General features: G+C 40.6%; 1 protein-coding gene across 1 annotated transcript; it reads left to right on the top strand.

Moving 5' to 3' along the window:
- Positions 1–2336: 2336 nt before the first annotated feature.
- nudt4a (nudix (nucleoside diphosphate linked moiety X)-type motif 4a) lies at positions 2337–15662 on the top strand. The gene is made up of 5 exons (XM_085411892.1): positions 2337–2694; positions 6270–6380; positions 8271–8315; positions 8571–8658; positions 13988–15662. Exons 1-5 carry the CDS (start codon positions 2596–2598, stop codon positions 14212–14214), a joined length of 570 nt encoding a protein of 189 aa, XP_085268018.1. The 5' UTR covers positions 2337–2595; the 3' UTR covers positions 14215–15662.
- Positions 15663–15788: the final 126 nt, after the last annotated feature.

The raw sequence follows: 15788 nt of genomic DNA, 5'->3' as shown, positions 1-15788 counted from the left end.
TAACTGGAATCCAAGTGAAATGAAAAATTGCAAACTTAAGAGCGAGTTTTATCAGCCACCACTTTTTTGGTTTTTTTTTGAGCTGGTATTAGATATTTGTCACTAGAATGGCATTCATACTTACCAGATAATACTTAGTATTGGAACTGCTTTCAATGCATGATGGCAATCTTTTTTTCAGTACTCTACAGTACTGGGCAAATGTCTTGGGCCTTCTCTCATTTCTTTTTAGTTTGCTAGGAAAGTGGGAAATTTATTGGATAATGCAAACGTACATGTAAATACAGTACATAAGGCAAAAACTGAGTTTGTACAATTCTAAAAAGCTCGACTGAATATTTGATCTGACCACCTTTATTCTTCAACACAGCCTGAACTCTCTCAGGAACCTTTCTTGTATTTTCTTTAAGTAGTCTTCAGGAATAGTTCTCCAGGCTTCTTAAAGGACACGCAGAGCTTTGCTTTGAATGCTGGTTGTTTTTTGTTCTTGTCTCTGTTAAGATGATTCCACGCAGTAATGTTGAAGTCTGGCAAACCAAACCGTGACTGAAGATGTTCAATGTAGGTTTTTTTTGTCATGTATGCTTTTAATGTATTGGCAGTATGTTTTGGATCATTGTCATGGCAAAAATGAAGCTCCTGACAATCATGGCAGATCTTTCCAGATGGTATTGCATGGATAAAAATCTGCATTCACGATTCCATCATTTTGACAAGATCCTGAACACCACTAAACTGAAATGGAGCCCCAAACCATGACAGAACCTCTGTCGTGTTTTGCAGAAAGCTGTAAGCACTGTTGTACCTCTCTCATCACCACCTCTGAAGACAGTTTGAACCCAAAATTTCACATTAGGATTCATCCCTCCGTCAAACCTGTTGCCACTGCTTTACGGTCCTGTGTAATTTGGGATGCCTCAGCCTTTTCTCCCTCTTTCTCTTCCTTAAAGATTTGTTGACAGCCACCTCTCCACTAAGACCATTTCAGTGAACATTAATGGATCAACGAAAAGTCAAATTGGATCTGTCCAGTTCTATTTCAGGTCTTTGCTGGATTTTTTTTCCCTAAATCTTAAAATGCTTGAATAATGATCGCTTAGTGTTATGTGGCTCAAGAAACAAAAACATTCTTCTGAAAGTGGCCAGGTACAAGAACTGGACTGAAAAGGAGTTACATAGCAGCCAATGTCCAAAGAAAATCAGAAGGAATTGTATGCTCATCTTGCAGTTGTGGCAAAATATATTGCACAATAAGACCTTAAAATGCATTATTATTGATTTTTAAAACCATGCAGAAACCCTGCTACTCAAGTTCACTACAAGAAGATCTTAATATTAACATTTATTTGCTAGTTTAGTCCACACAAAATCAAATTCATGACGTTCTTATAGCTGTTACTGGCATTATTCAGAATTCCAGTCAGGGTTAAAAGCAGTAATTTCAAACTACAGAAAATCATGGTGCCTAAAATCTTCAGTGATTGCCACTTGCCACATGGATGTGGCTTGGATCTCTGTATTGCGAGTTGTTTCATCTGACCTGGAAAACTTCAGCTGCCACACTGTACTCCTGATTTTTAATACCTGTGTTTGCAAAACATGGTTCAGTTCTTAACTTTTCACAAACCCTTTTAATCCTTGTGTGAGTCAGTGCAACTTTGGATGTATGTTAGGCTCATTCATAATAATCAAGACTATTTGTTTAGCTTAAGCGCTTTCAAACAGAAACGGCTGCCAGTTATCATTGGTTCTGATTTGGACAGTCACTAATAATACAAACACCCCAACCTTTTTTTTTCCTCTTTTTTTTTTAAACACATTGCTTCCTCAAGTGAATACAGGTAAATAAGGACTGCCTACTTCCACTAGAGGGCACCCCAAGCTTTGAAAGTTTTACGCAAGCCTGCATTTTTTAGTTTTGTTCGTTTAAAGGGAAAATTTGACTATCTCAAGAATCAAGACGCAACAGGTAAGCGTTTTACTCACGTGCTCGTGCAATAAATAAATAAATCACAATGAATAAAATCATCTGTGTGCCATTAAGCCTTTAAAAAATAATTGACCTTTTCTGTGTTATTTGTGACATGAAATGTTTGGATCTGTTCGGTTTTCTGCATTAAAAATGAGTCAGTGCACTTATTATCGTGGGCATTAACACGCTCTTCAAGTCCATCCTGGCTGGATTTGGAGAGTTTTAACAGCAACTCCATCTCGGAGCTCAGTCACCTTTTCTCTTCCATAAAGGAGACTCGTTTCTGTTCGGCCTGTGCGTCGCAGTGATAAACACGGATGTAAGGTGGGGACTGACGGGCTGCGCAGCTCTCAGGTCAGCTGGTCGCAGCTCAGCCACCACAGCGTGATGTGAGCCAGTCTGCGTGTTGACAGCGGCACTAAAGCAGCAGAGCACAACACCAGATGCAGCCTGACGCGCGCTCGGAGCGCAGGAATGAATGGACCAGCTGCATGGTTTGTCTGGAAGTGTCTGAAGAAGCCAAGCTGCGATATTGTTGGATATTACTGAAAGCACTTTAATCAGCGACTGGTTGAAGCCCGATTTCCCAACACTTCCCTGCCTCCGGAAAAAAAGGCCTCTATATGATGAAGTTTAAGCCCAACCAGACCAGGACGTACGACGTCGAAGGGTTCAAGAGGAGAGCGGCGTGTCTGTGTTTCAAAAACGAAACAGAGGACGAGGTAAGCTGTGAAGTTAAACCATTTGTAGGAGGAGAGGGCTTTTATTAACACGCTCTATTTTTGACACAGTCCCAAATTAACCGCTGTGCCTGACAGTACAGCAGCCTGCTTTATCGCGCGTCTGGCTGACTTTCAGTGTGTGGGGAGCGCGTTCACGTGGCTCGTCTTTAATTGAGGTGCTGGGCAGAGGTGAAGGTTGGAGGGGGGCAAATATTTGACCTGTTACAGGGTGTGTGGCTGCAGCTGGCACTCAACAGGAGATCATCGTTTTTCACGTTCTTGCCAAGAAGGACATCCAGATTACTCATAAAATCGTCCCAGTTATCTCTAACGCAGAGCAGTCTCTGCATATATTTCACAGCTATGGGCCCATAAACACCTCCTGTCATAAATAAAGTAGTGCAGAGTTTGTTTTCCAACACATCAGCTGATGCGGTTTTACTAAATCTAATTTTGCTGAGATACCTGCTACTCCTGAGGCCAGTTGGTTCTACTTTTTGATTCAAATGATGACGCAACCATAAAGCAAATGTTCTCAGCCATTTTACTCACGTGAAAGAAATGTTTGTCTTTAAATTAGAGAGCTGAATATGAGGTTTTAACGTGTTACGTGTAATCAGTCGCCTATTATTTTGTCATTCGTGGAAATGTGTAAGTATACAGCACGTGTACGTAGTGATGTATGTCATATAACAAGCACAGACATTGACTGAAACACAAATTATTATTCAGTGATGCGCCAGTTTGGATAAGAAACTTTTAAGTTTGTTAATATTACCGTTGTTTTGTGCTGGGTCTAAATGTGTCTGCCTAGTGACGCAGACTAACTCTGGGCCACATGTGATATGATGAGTAGGGGGCTGAGTGGCTGTTACAGTGTGCTAAACTCCAAGTGACCCATGAGTTGCAATTTATAGAAACAAGGTACAGCCACTTGCTACTCCCTGACAGATTTCCTTTCCTGCTCCTTGTGCCTGGGCCCCTACCAGGGGCGCCTCCAGAATTTTTTCATAGGGGTAGCCGTATGGAGGTCACCAAAAATATTGGGGTGGCACACTACAGAATTTCCAGTTTTATTTTGCTGTTTTCAAATATAGGTTACTTGAAAAATATGGCTGGCAAAGAGAGAAAGAAAAGAATTATATGCCTAGTTAGTTTCCTGCTTTTATAGTTGAGATAACTGAAAATGGGTACATATAAAAACCAAACAAGAGTTGGAAATCCATAATAATCTGTTTTAAGTGACTGACTTAAAGCCCCAACCATCGCTTTAGTGAAACAGCAGAGCTGAGCAGAAGCAGCTTATCACTTATCAGAATGGAGTTGACTTTTAAATTGAAATTTGTATATACATTTTTATTGGATAGAGGTACAGTGGGGAGATGCACCAGTTATCTGTCCGGGGACATCCCCCCACCCCCACTCAGTGGCACCTGATGTATGGTTTCACAACATATTGATACGTCATATATTTATTCATTTACTTATTTTTACATGTCCACAGCTATGTAACCACACATTTCTGTGGAAAAGTCTTGATCCGTAACTGATTTCCTTATATTATATTCCACAAAGCCTGCCTTGTCTTGAGAAAAAGTTCTCCAGGCTTTCTGAAGGTCTGTCAAAGTTTTTATTTTGACCGGTTGCATCTGGTATTGATTATTGTAATCGTATCCACACAGGCTTCCCTCTAGAGTTCAGCTGGTCCAAAATACTGCTCCTCTTGTCATTACCTGAACCCTTTCCACAGAACATATCACTCCTGTCTTTCAACAGTTTCACTGGTTTCCCTTTAATCACATTAATTTTAAGTTTCTGCTTCCTACTTGAAAAGGTGCCTATAGATAAAATGTATTCTTATTATTATTTGCTGATAAATTGTTATTTTTAGACACCAATGTAAGTATTTTACAAGCAGTGAATCCTTAATTAAGGCATTTACTGAGACAAAGGTTGCCTTTTAAATTTAGCTTCTTTTGAAAGGCATTAACACATCGTTCAGCCCGTAGAGTTTGGCCGGACTGGGATCAGACTGTAAAGATGTCGGGGTTCTGCCCACTTCAAATGCTTCCTCACTTTCCCCCGATCGTGTTTGGTGCCTGTCGGGGTCATTAACCTCCTCTCCTAAGCTCTTTGTTTTGATACAGAGAGGTAACTGCTGATCTGGTGGTTTTTGGAAAGCCTGTTGTCTGTGTGCGAGTAGCTGTGTCTGTACAAGTGCCTACGTGCTTCACATGCCGTTTGTGTGAAATTGCGCATGCATGTGTACGTTGTGTGGATTTGTGTCACTGAGGCAACTTGCGGTGTTTCTACAGTCCCCTGGACCCTGCGCGGATTCGTTTAAGATGAGATGTGTCACCTGGAATACAAAACCAGCTAAAATAATTGGCCTTCCTCTTTGTGGCTTAATGTGAGTAGCCATAGAAAGTAGAAGCCATGATGTGGAGTAAACACATACATTTGATTTTAACTAAGATTTTGGCAATGCCATGGCTAAATAAATTAGCTCACTGAGCAGAGTAAATGCGTAGAGAGATGTGTCTGCTGTGGAAGAGTATGAACTTGGACATTGAAGTGACTTTTACCTTAATAACTTAGTATTTTATTCACTCATAGATATGGACAGAGTTGCACTGTTAAAAATAAATCACATGGTTTCTAGAGAGTTTGTAAATAAAGGAGCAGAGTGAGAAAGTGTTACACTCATATACACTGGGTATATATCACCCATATATATTGGGTGATAAATGACATTAAGCATTTATTACCCAAAGAGATCAGCTTTGATGATATGAAGATGTTACCATTAGGCGCTTCACAAAGTTGCTTCCATTTTGGAGAGTGAGCAGAAAGATCTTACAGAAGGGAAACCTCTGCTGTGACAGCTGTGTTTAATGTGGAAAGGGTTTATTCGACTGGCGTTTTTAACACAGGTGAGTGTTAGCCTGACTGGAGAGTGAGTTGGTTGCCCAGTGTTAAGGTTTCAGAAGGCAGTCCTACATGAACTCAATGTGGGTCAGTGATGCCGGATTGGGTTTAAGGTCAAGTAACTTCGTCATCAAAACATCAAACTGCATTGGCTGGACGGCAGTTAAAAATAGTGTGCAGCTTTAGGATATTTCTTTGGGTTAGAACGTTGATTTGTACTTCTTCAAACGCAGTGGGATTAAATATAACATTTGATGTTGGTACTACTCAAAACGCTAAAGCTGGCCGTACTGTTAATAGATTCCAGATTATGAATTATCTTTCATTAAATCCACTGACAACTAAAAACAGGCCGATACATGAATCATTACATTAGTTGTTCTCATTCGTCTATTTAAATTATGTGCCAAAGACTGTGACACGCAGAGCAGCATCATTCGCACAGCGCTCATGTTGCATTAAGTAAATGAAGTGAATGACTGGAATGATATGCGAGATGTTCGACATGCGTCTGCTGAATGACGAGCAGTTCGTTTGGCCACCGCGTCCGTGCTGACGGACGCTGAACTCGGGCATGCTGTTGCTGTGCTTTTTGCACCCCAACCTCAGTAGCAGAGGCCTGACGGAGGGCTCTCTCTCCTTGGCAGGTGCTGTTGGTGAGCAGCAGTCGCCATCCAGACCAGTGGATCGTGCCAGGAGGGGGAATGGAGCCTGATGAGGAGCCCTGTGGAGCTGCTGTCAGGGAGGTGTATGAAGAGGTGAATTGATTGTTCATTAATTAAACCCATAAAGACGTTTCTATTGTTTGCATGCATTGTTGGTTAAAGCCTAGGATCTATACAGTACTGCGCAAAGTGATGAACGACACCCCATTTCTTTATATTTTGCAATGAAAATAGGAAATAGGTGCAGTGACTTATTGAAACGTATGTGGGAATACGTGTTTTTGTTGAAGGACATTTAAAGCTCATCTTGGATGTTGACTGCCGTTCATACCGTTCTCTGTCAAGATGATCTTACACTGCTTTAATAATGTTGAAGTCCGGGCTCTGAGGGGGCAAATCCATGACTGATGGAATTTCATTGTTTGTTTTCATATCCAGGTATGATTTTACTGCACTGGCAGTATGTTTGGGTTCATTTTCATGTCATGTATTACATGGTGAATCTACCATGTTAAACAGATTGCCACTAACTGCTGTAGATACATTTTTTAGGTGTAAAAAAGGCTGTTTTGTATTTTTCAAGCTGTGCTATCATTTTTCATAAACTAAAGAAATGCATACAAATGATTTTGTTTTTGCAAAAGGACACGAAGTGGCTAAAGATACAATTAAAAATGGGATCTTTGCTAAGTTGCCTGCTATTTGCCTTTTCTATGCTTGAATTATTCACAGGTTTGCCTTAACAAACCAAAAACTTTCATATGAAAATTATGAGGTACAAGAAGCTGACTTAAAATGAGTAAAAAAGCAACTAATGTCCAAACAAACAAACAAAGAATCCTTTGAATAAAGCCTGGAGAACTATTGGTCAAAACCACTTTTTAGTACTTGGGAATCAAAATGTAAAGAAATGAGAGGTGGCTCCAGACTTTTCCATAATCACCTCTCACGGAGACAGTGTTATTTTTCATGCAGAGCACAATATAAAAAGCAGCATTCTGAAGTTTCCTTGAGATTAGTAACCATTTTTGGCTCCATTAATACTGGAAGTGACACAAAGTTACCATAGTGTTAAAAAGTAATAAGTATAGGGAATTTTATCAGTTGTCAGCTGATAATGTTTATTGGTTTTCCAAGGAATTATCTCATTATTTAAGTGGAAGATAAATAAAAAAAATCATGACATTTCATGACTTTGAACACTGGGGGGCTAATTTCCATCTCAGTATCATATATTCTGATTGCAATGTATGCATCATGGGCTCAAAGGACAGACACATTAAACTGAAAGTGAAATCAGTAAATCTTTGTCAGAAGTGTCATCGCTGTTCACAGTACAAGTCGCTCCTGTTGTTCTACCAGCCAAAAATCCAGAACAGAAGTAGAAATATGTGGCAAGGATGCATGGATAGCCAGCTTATCATGCTGTGGTTTAAGAAAGGAGGCTGCTGTTGGCTGGCCAGATTGTTCACAGCAAAGTGAGCTGTGAGCTTCTGACATGGATAGCAGTGTGCTGACAGCTTTGAAGTATGGCAGTGACATTTAGGAAGGGGTTCCAGTTGCCCACATCCTGCGCCTCACGGAGCTGACGCAGATCAGGATAAAGGCGATTCAAAGCGGATTGAGCCTCATTTGTTAATTTTTATTTGTGCATAAATTTGTAAAGCCTTGTAGGCCGTTGTGTGCATTTTAGTGTGCTTTTTTAAATAAGTCTGGAAGACATTACAGCAATGACCGGGATGTCTGTTATGGTTTGATACTGTAAATGATAGCTGTGTCCTAACTGTGTACTATACTTGAGCTAAGCCCCCTGTCTCGTGTTTCTGTCATTTAGACTATGTTTATGTCTACCTGGGATCATATATGACGCGAATCCAAGTGATCTCGCTGCACAGTGTGTTGAAAGGACAGTTTCACCTGAATATTTTAGATTATGACTTGTGGACAATCACTTTTAATAATGACTCTGATTTATGTGTGCAGGCTGGTGTAAAGGGAAAGCTCGGCAGACTGCTTGGGATATTCGAGGTATGTTATGAAAAATTGTAATTTGTAATCATGTCGCGATACATAGTGCTGTATAAAATCATCCTACTGCCGCACCTAGCGTTTTTGTATGTCTGTGGTCAGACAATCAACTTGTTTAGTTCATGGAGTTTCTATAAAAGAAATGGTACGGCTAATCACAGTTTTTGCCTTTTTTAATGAAGGCTTTGCACGCACTGCGTTGGTGGTTTGTCAGAAAAACATAAATTCATTTTCTCTTCATGTAAACCTTTGCAGCACAATCAAGACAGAAAGCACAGGACTTATGTCTACACCCTCGTGGTGACGGAGATGCTGGAAGACTGGGAAGACTCTGTGAACATTGGTATGCCTCTGTGTCCCTCTTTGTCTTATTATAGTATCTTATTCTAGCAGCCAAGGGGAAAAGAGTGAAAAATATTCCTGTGGTAACAAGATTTTTGAGGGGTTTTTTTGTGTTCTCCTTTTTACGGGCATCCCTCATATGCATGTTTTTTGAGATCCTGTGGTTTATTAAAAAAAACAAAAAAACAAAAGCAAGCAAAAGGTTTTAGCAACTTTTTGCATTACATGTTCTGTTTCAGGGTTGAGTTTCAGGGCTTTCAGTCTCTTAGTTCAAGATCTTGGCTTAAGATCATGCATTGGCAAGGTTTTTTTTTTGTTTTTTTTTTTTTTGTTTTTTACCAGAATCACTTGCTCACATTAAACATGCCTCAACTAAGTGCTTAGGTTACACATTTTGATTCGCATAAATGTGAAAGGGATTATAAACTCATACATAGCATTAGTCTTCAGATAATCTACTGCCTTTGAAGGTGGCACACATAAGATGACTCCATAAGCAGAATGAAGAGGAACAAAACACAACGAGGAATGTGTAACAGCTCCACTGATTCATTTGATCTAAATCAGGGATGGCAAACTCATTTTACACCGAGGGCCACATACAGCTTTGATCTGGAATGGGGCGGAAGACTGAAACCCCTACTTCCAATCCACTTAAGGAAGTTTAACTACACATTAAATCCCTCAGATGTCTTAATACTAAAAAAGAAGTGCAATTTCAAAAGTTTGTCGTTTAGAAAGAACTGAGATGAAGAAATGTTTCTGTTACTGTGGACCCATTGTAAAAAAACAAAACAGAAATTTCTATTGTAGATAAAAACAGGTACTTTTCGATTAATTATCTTTTACTTTGGTGTAATATGAATGGCATGGGAGCAGGTCTTTTTCAGTAGGAAATAAAGTAAAGCAGATAATAGTCCACAGTTGAAGCCATCCTTCACATTTTCCAAAACCATCAAGTGGGCTGGATTGAAATCCTTACCCGGCCGATTCTGGCTCCCGGGCAGTAGGTTTGACACCCCTGATCTAAAATTCTTAACAGAACAATTGGACAATTGAACATGTCTGCCCATGTGTCTGTTTTATGGAAAACATGAATAACAGATTCATGAACTGAGTAGCAGTTTCCCAGATTATGTCTTTCACAATGGCTGTATTGTCTTTTTGCCTCTTCCTTCATCCTGTGTTGGCTGATTGTCAAAATAAAATGACATGCAACTGTGCTCATAACTTTCCGCAGTGCAGTTCAACACTTCATTTAGCTGTAGATTTTATTTTTATTTTTTCACAAATTCAGCCTGAATTGTAAATAAACTGGTTTAAATTGATTTATATTAGCATACCTGTTCAACTGCTCATTAATGCTCATCTAATCAACCAATCAGATGGCAGCAACCAAGTGCATTTAGGCACGTGGGCATGGTCAGGATGACCTGCTGAAGTTCAAACCGAGCATCAGAATAGGGAGCTAACGTGATTTTTTTTGAATGTATCGTGGTTGTTGGTGTCAGGTGGATCTGAGTATTTCAGAAGCTGCTGATCTGCTGGGATTGTTCCACACAGCCATCTCTAGACTTTACAGCTAAAAAGTGGCACTCAGCCAGTCAGCTAAGAACAGAAAAGGCTACAATTCACTCAGGTTCACCAAAAGTAGACAACATGAGATTGGAAAAACATCTGGTCTGATGAGTCTTAATTTCTGCGGGCAGCAGGGTCAAAATTTGACATGAACGCCTTGAAAGCACTGATCCATTCTACCTTGTGTCAGCAGTTCAAGCTGCTGCTGGTGGTGTAAATGTGTGGGAGCTATTTCCTCATCACGTTTACCCCTTGATACCAACTGAGCATCGTTTGAATCAATGCCACAAAGGGTTTAGGCAGTTCTGAAGACAAAGGGGGTCCAGCCTGGTACTAGCCTGGTGTGACTGATAAAGTTGCTGGTGGGTGTATGTTGTGATTACATGTAGGTCAGACATTAAGTATGCTCGAATGGAGATCTCTAATATAGCAAGCGGTTCGTTACACGTCGCCAATATCTATGTTGACTTTAAGTTAACATAGAATGTTTTTCTAAACTGTAACGCATATAAGGTGGATGTACATGTTTAGATATGTTTTCATGGATGTTTTCACTGTCTGATATTTTAAATGGAATACCCTTTCCCGGGATTGAGTAACTTGTAAACTATTTCTAACTGGACTGGAAAATGTGGTTGTGGCCGTTTACTCCCTTCACCCACAGAAGTAAGAGTTCAGCCTGTTCATAAGGGGGAGGAGTGTTTGCTGTGCCCAGCTGTTTTCCAGTTATCATCACTGACCACAGCAGCCCCCCTTACTTGTCCTCTTTTGCCCTACACGAGGGTTGCGACTGAACAGACAGGGTTTACTACTACAGGTTGAATTGACTCCCTCGCCTCCTTAAATGCTGGTAGTGGTGGCACTCTTCAGGGTGCCAACATGAAGTGAAGGCATCCTCCTCCTCATTATCACACCAGGCTCCAGTTATCACAGAGCATGGCAAATCCCTTTAGCAAAGTGCTGGAATTGAATGGGAGGAGATGAGTTTGAATAAAGTATAAATAACTTCCAGCTGTCGCTTTGCTGGACAGATCATTTTTATGGAAGATACTTTTTTTAGGGTTTAGGGCTGTCTGAAGTATGCCCATGTCCACACCGACACCCACTGGTGCCATGACATGCACAGTTTATTTTTGTGTGTGGTGAATAAAATGATCCTTTTGTCATCCTTTCATTCAGCAGTCTCACTCAGCGCTTATTCAGGCTCTCTGTGACAAATTATACAATGTTTGCTTAATGGTGGCATGCCCTTTGGAGCATTTTAAATACAATTAACACACAGTGTGGTTTGCTTTGTGGATATTAGTATCCAAAATTTGTTCAAGAAGTCTTTGCTAAGTTTAAAAATACTATTATATTTCTATGTTTGCACCTATGGACTGGGTCCAGTCTGAGTCTCCTTCATTTTCAATCTCATGCATTTTGAGCACTACCTGACCCTAATCATCTAAACACTGAGTCTTTGCAGTACGCACACTCCTTTCCTTAATCTTTGCCACAGCTAGTTCCTGCTAACTCTGCCTTGTTTGTATGTTGGATACTTTGCCCTTTCCTGTTTTCTGCCTTGTGCCTTTTTTGGATTTGTTTGTTACGCTTATTTCCTGTGTACGACCCATAGTGCTCAAATCAAGAGCTTCATTATGGGCCTTTTATCTTTTTTTTTTCTTTCTGATTTGCACCTCATCTTCTCCACTGTGCAAGTTATTTTCACTGTATTGCCCTAAGAAATGTTTTAGTTGCTTAAATGCATTTGAAGGACACGGAAGAGAGGAGGTTTGTCTGAGGAGCAATTATCTAGGATTCACCGGTGTATCATTGTGTATCTTTCTCTGAAGAGTTTTTACCTGCTACCAGTTAAACTTCTGGGGTATTGATCTGGTCAGTTAAGTAAATGGATTCTTCAAAGCGCTCTATACAACATGCCACATTCACCCATACACATCCATTCTCACAAGCACTTTCTCTATACTTAGTGCTTTCTAACTACATTCACACTTCGATGGATGCATCGGAGAGCAACTTGAGGTTAGTATCTTGCCCAAGGATACTTGGCATGCAGACTTGGAGGAGCCAGGGATCGAACCACCAACCTTCCGATCAGTAGGTGCTCTACCTCCTGAGCTACAGCCACTCTGCTGCTTTGGTGTTATTGAAATTAATAACTAGAGGTAAACTAGAGGGGCAACAATGAGACAACTAACAAAACAGGAATGATCCACATTCTTTCCCTCCATTGGCTAGGGTCAGTATCACTACCGGCAGCATGCGGTGATGCCTGGACTCGGACTCTACAGAAGTTTCCCATGTAGTCCAAATCTCCTAGAGGGAGATCCCATCAGCAGGACCAGTATCTGTTCCTTTATGAACAGGATGGAGCTTTACCTGACTTCCAGCAGGTGACTGGTGTAAATACCTTTGACTAAACAATCAGAAACAGACTTCAACATTGTCTAGTGGACCCTGCGCTCACTGCCTGCCATTGTGGAGCCCAACTGGCATTTACAAGAATTGGCTGGTCCACCAGGTCTGCAGAAGCTGTGGAGAGCGTTATGCTACCTTTAACATTGTTTAACATGATTGATTTAGTGGTGGGTTAGTGAAAGTGTGGAGAGGCTTATCCATGGAGGGACACACAGAGCTCTATGGGATAGGCAACAGCACCCTGACCATTAGATATCGGGATTATATTCATTGTCAAACCCAATGCTGGTGCAGCGGGTCAGGGTTCCTCATGGTGTAATAGTAAGAGTATGCAGGCAGTTCCTGGTGGACGAAGGAACTGATACATGTTACTGGGCCCCATGCTTGTCTGACCTAAATCCACTCGAACACTTGTGGGACATTATGTTTCGGTCCATCCGATGCTGCCAGGTTGCATCTCAGACTGTGCAGGAGCTCAGTGATGTGCTGGTCCAACTTGTGAGAAGATCCCCCTGGACACCATCTGTTGTGCACACATTATCAGGCATGCATACAAGCATGTGGGGGCCATACAAATTACGGAGTTCTATTTTGAGGTGCTGCAGTGACATTTCGGGAAAATAGACTAGCATGCTGTAGAATCTTTTCACTTTGATGTGGGGGTGTCTTGAATTGAGCCCTCTGTACGTTGATAATTTTCATTTCCATCAAACGATATGGCATGCTTTCGTTCCTAACACATTACCCAGTCCATATCAGTATAGATGTGCGGCATGATTTTTTTTTTTCTCTGATGTGTTTTCAGAGTGTTCTTTAATATTTTTTAAAAGTATATAGCTCACCAAGATCATAACATGATATCAACTGCCTTAAAATGACAGTTGTGAAACAAAGATGTGTCATTTTGCTAACAGCCTGTTGCCTCATCTCTCTCCTCATCTTTCTTCCTCTCCTCCTGTGATCACATTTCTGATGGGAGGGACCAAGATGCAAGGAGATGAGGAAAGGAATCGAGGATGTGCCAACTGAGAAATGAGCAGAAGGGATGGACGAGCTTATGGTTTCCTGTGACCTAATATCTGAAATGTTGTAATCATATGCTGAGAAATGTTTTGTTTCTTGTTCCTTGTTTAGATTACCTTAATCAAGACCTTATTGTGATCTTTTACGAATATTTATCAATATCATATTAGCAGTTATGCATCTATCAGGATGGACGTGTTACGGACTTAAAACAATTTCCCACACATTGTATTGAAGTGTCATTAAGCACAACACTGATTGTGTGAGCCACATGCAAACAATTCAACTTTACTTGAATCTCTTCACAGGAAGGAAGAGGAAGTGGTTCAAGGTCGATGAAGCCATAAGGGTGCTGCAGAGCCACAAGCCTGTCCATGCAGAGTACCTACACAGACTTAAGGGCACCTGTAATCCCACCTGCACTCCCATGTGTGGCCCAGCTAACGGCAATGGCCTGAGCTCCCACATGACAGATGATGACGCACCCCACTATGTTGTTTGCTCCACACACTGCTCAGACCTAGTCAGCAGATAGGAGCCATAATGGCAGGGAGCAGGTCTTCTGAGAGGAAATGAATTTTCAGCTGAACTTCTTGAGACTGATTTGAAGAGACACTGAAAAAGTTTTTCAAATGTATTTAAGACTTTTTTTAATGTATTATTTTTTTTTTTAATTCCTGTAAAGCATTTCCTTTTCAACTTTAGGCAGACTGCAGTGCACTGATTATGCAATATAAAGGCCTGTTTAGTCTTAGATGTTGTATATTTGACTGGCGGCACACACTGTGTGCTGGTGATTTCCTGGAGGCGGTATGGGGAAGTGTTGGCTCCTGGAGGAAGCCTTATTCCCACAGTGACTCAGTGCCAAACAATGTGCAAGATGTTTGAAAAAGAGTAGCTGCAAGTCTATGGATGGACTTTACAAACTGCTACCTTGGGAAGTTTGTAAGGAATTCTGCTAAAAGAGATGAGGTAAAGTCTGCAGCAAGCGTGGACAGCATTGTTATTACTTCCTCAGCGCACACAGTATCATCTCTAAGCACTAGTGACACTGAACAAGCCTTAAATCATGTGTGTATATATTTGAATGCTGTCAATGTGAGTGAAAATTGAGTAAATTAGAGAAAAACTTCTATATAGTGAACTGAATCAAACATGAAATGGCACACATCCTCAGAAAAACTATAATCTAGTGCATTATAGCAAATGTTTTATATAGTGTATCTGCAGAGATGCCTTAGAAGAGTCTGACAAATGCTGCACAAAGTCTCCCATTAAGTGCCTTCATAAACACAAAGTAAATGAACAGAACAAATCAAGCCTTATACATGCTGTCAAAACAACCCAGTTTTTGGAAGCTGGGCTCCATAGGACATTAAGAAAAATGTGGGTTTGCTTTTACGACAGAGGGTGCACAGTGACTGAATTTATGTTCCGCTGGGAAACATGGACCGAAAAGTATGACAGGAATTATGGTCGCCTGATTCTATTTGATGCTTTGCTTTAAACTTTAATCCAGTTTCTTCACAAGTTAATATTATTGTTTTTATTTATTGTTAGTCTTAGTGTTTGGACTATACCATTAATACCAGGCTGTAGACTACTCCCCCTGGTGGCAATGGTACAGTCCAACCACAAGCACAAAGCATAGAAATGGAAAATTAAGTATGCAAAGAAGGAAAAAAACTGAAGCAAACCCCCAAACGTGCACAGTTAAAAATCAAACTGAGAGTCGTTTATTTTTGGAGAAATAAACTGTGGATCGTGGAAATCCGTTTCTTTATGTGATTATTTTTTGATGGTGCTTGCTTCAAAGCGTTGTATTGTGCATGGAAGTCCTTTAACACCTAGGGGAAAAAAGCTCAAATATGGTCATAATTCAACTTCCTAGGCTACCATTGGCAGGAAAGCCCATCTAACATCTTTCCTCATTGTCCATGTGTGACTGGGATATTCTATTGTGTGCAAAATATTTAAATAAACACCGTTTAAAGATAATTACTATTGTGACAGATTTTTATTGAGTGCTGCAGAGCACGACGGCTCTTGTATGTAATCCTGAATATCACCAGGTTGTGTATCCTCCTGGTGCTGAGCCATCCTCTCCAT

Source organism: Rhamphochromis longiceps, linkage group LG7 (assembly GCF_057381845.1).
Source record: "Rhamphochromis longiceps isolate RC_006_pf linkage group LG7, R_longiceps_female_GT1.1, whole genome shotgun sequence".
Classification (NCBI taxonomy): domain Eukaryota; kingdom Metazoa; phylum Chordata; class Actinopteri; order Cichliformes; family Cichlidae; genus Rhamphochromis; species Rhamphochromis longiceps.
This window is presented reverse-complemented; position numbering and strand designations above follow the sequence as displayed.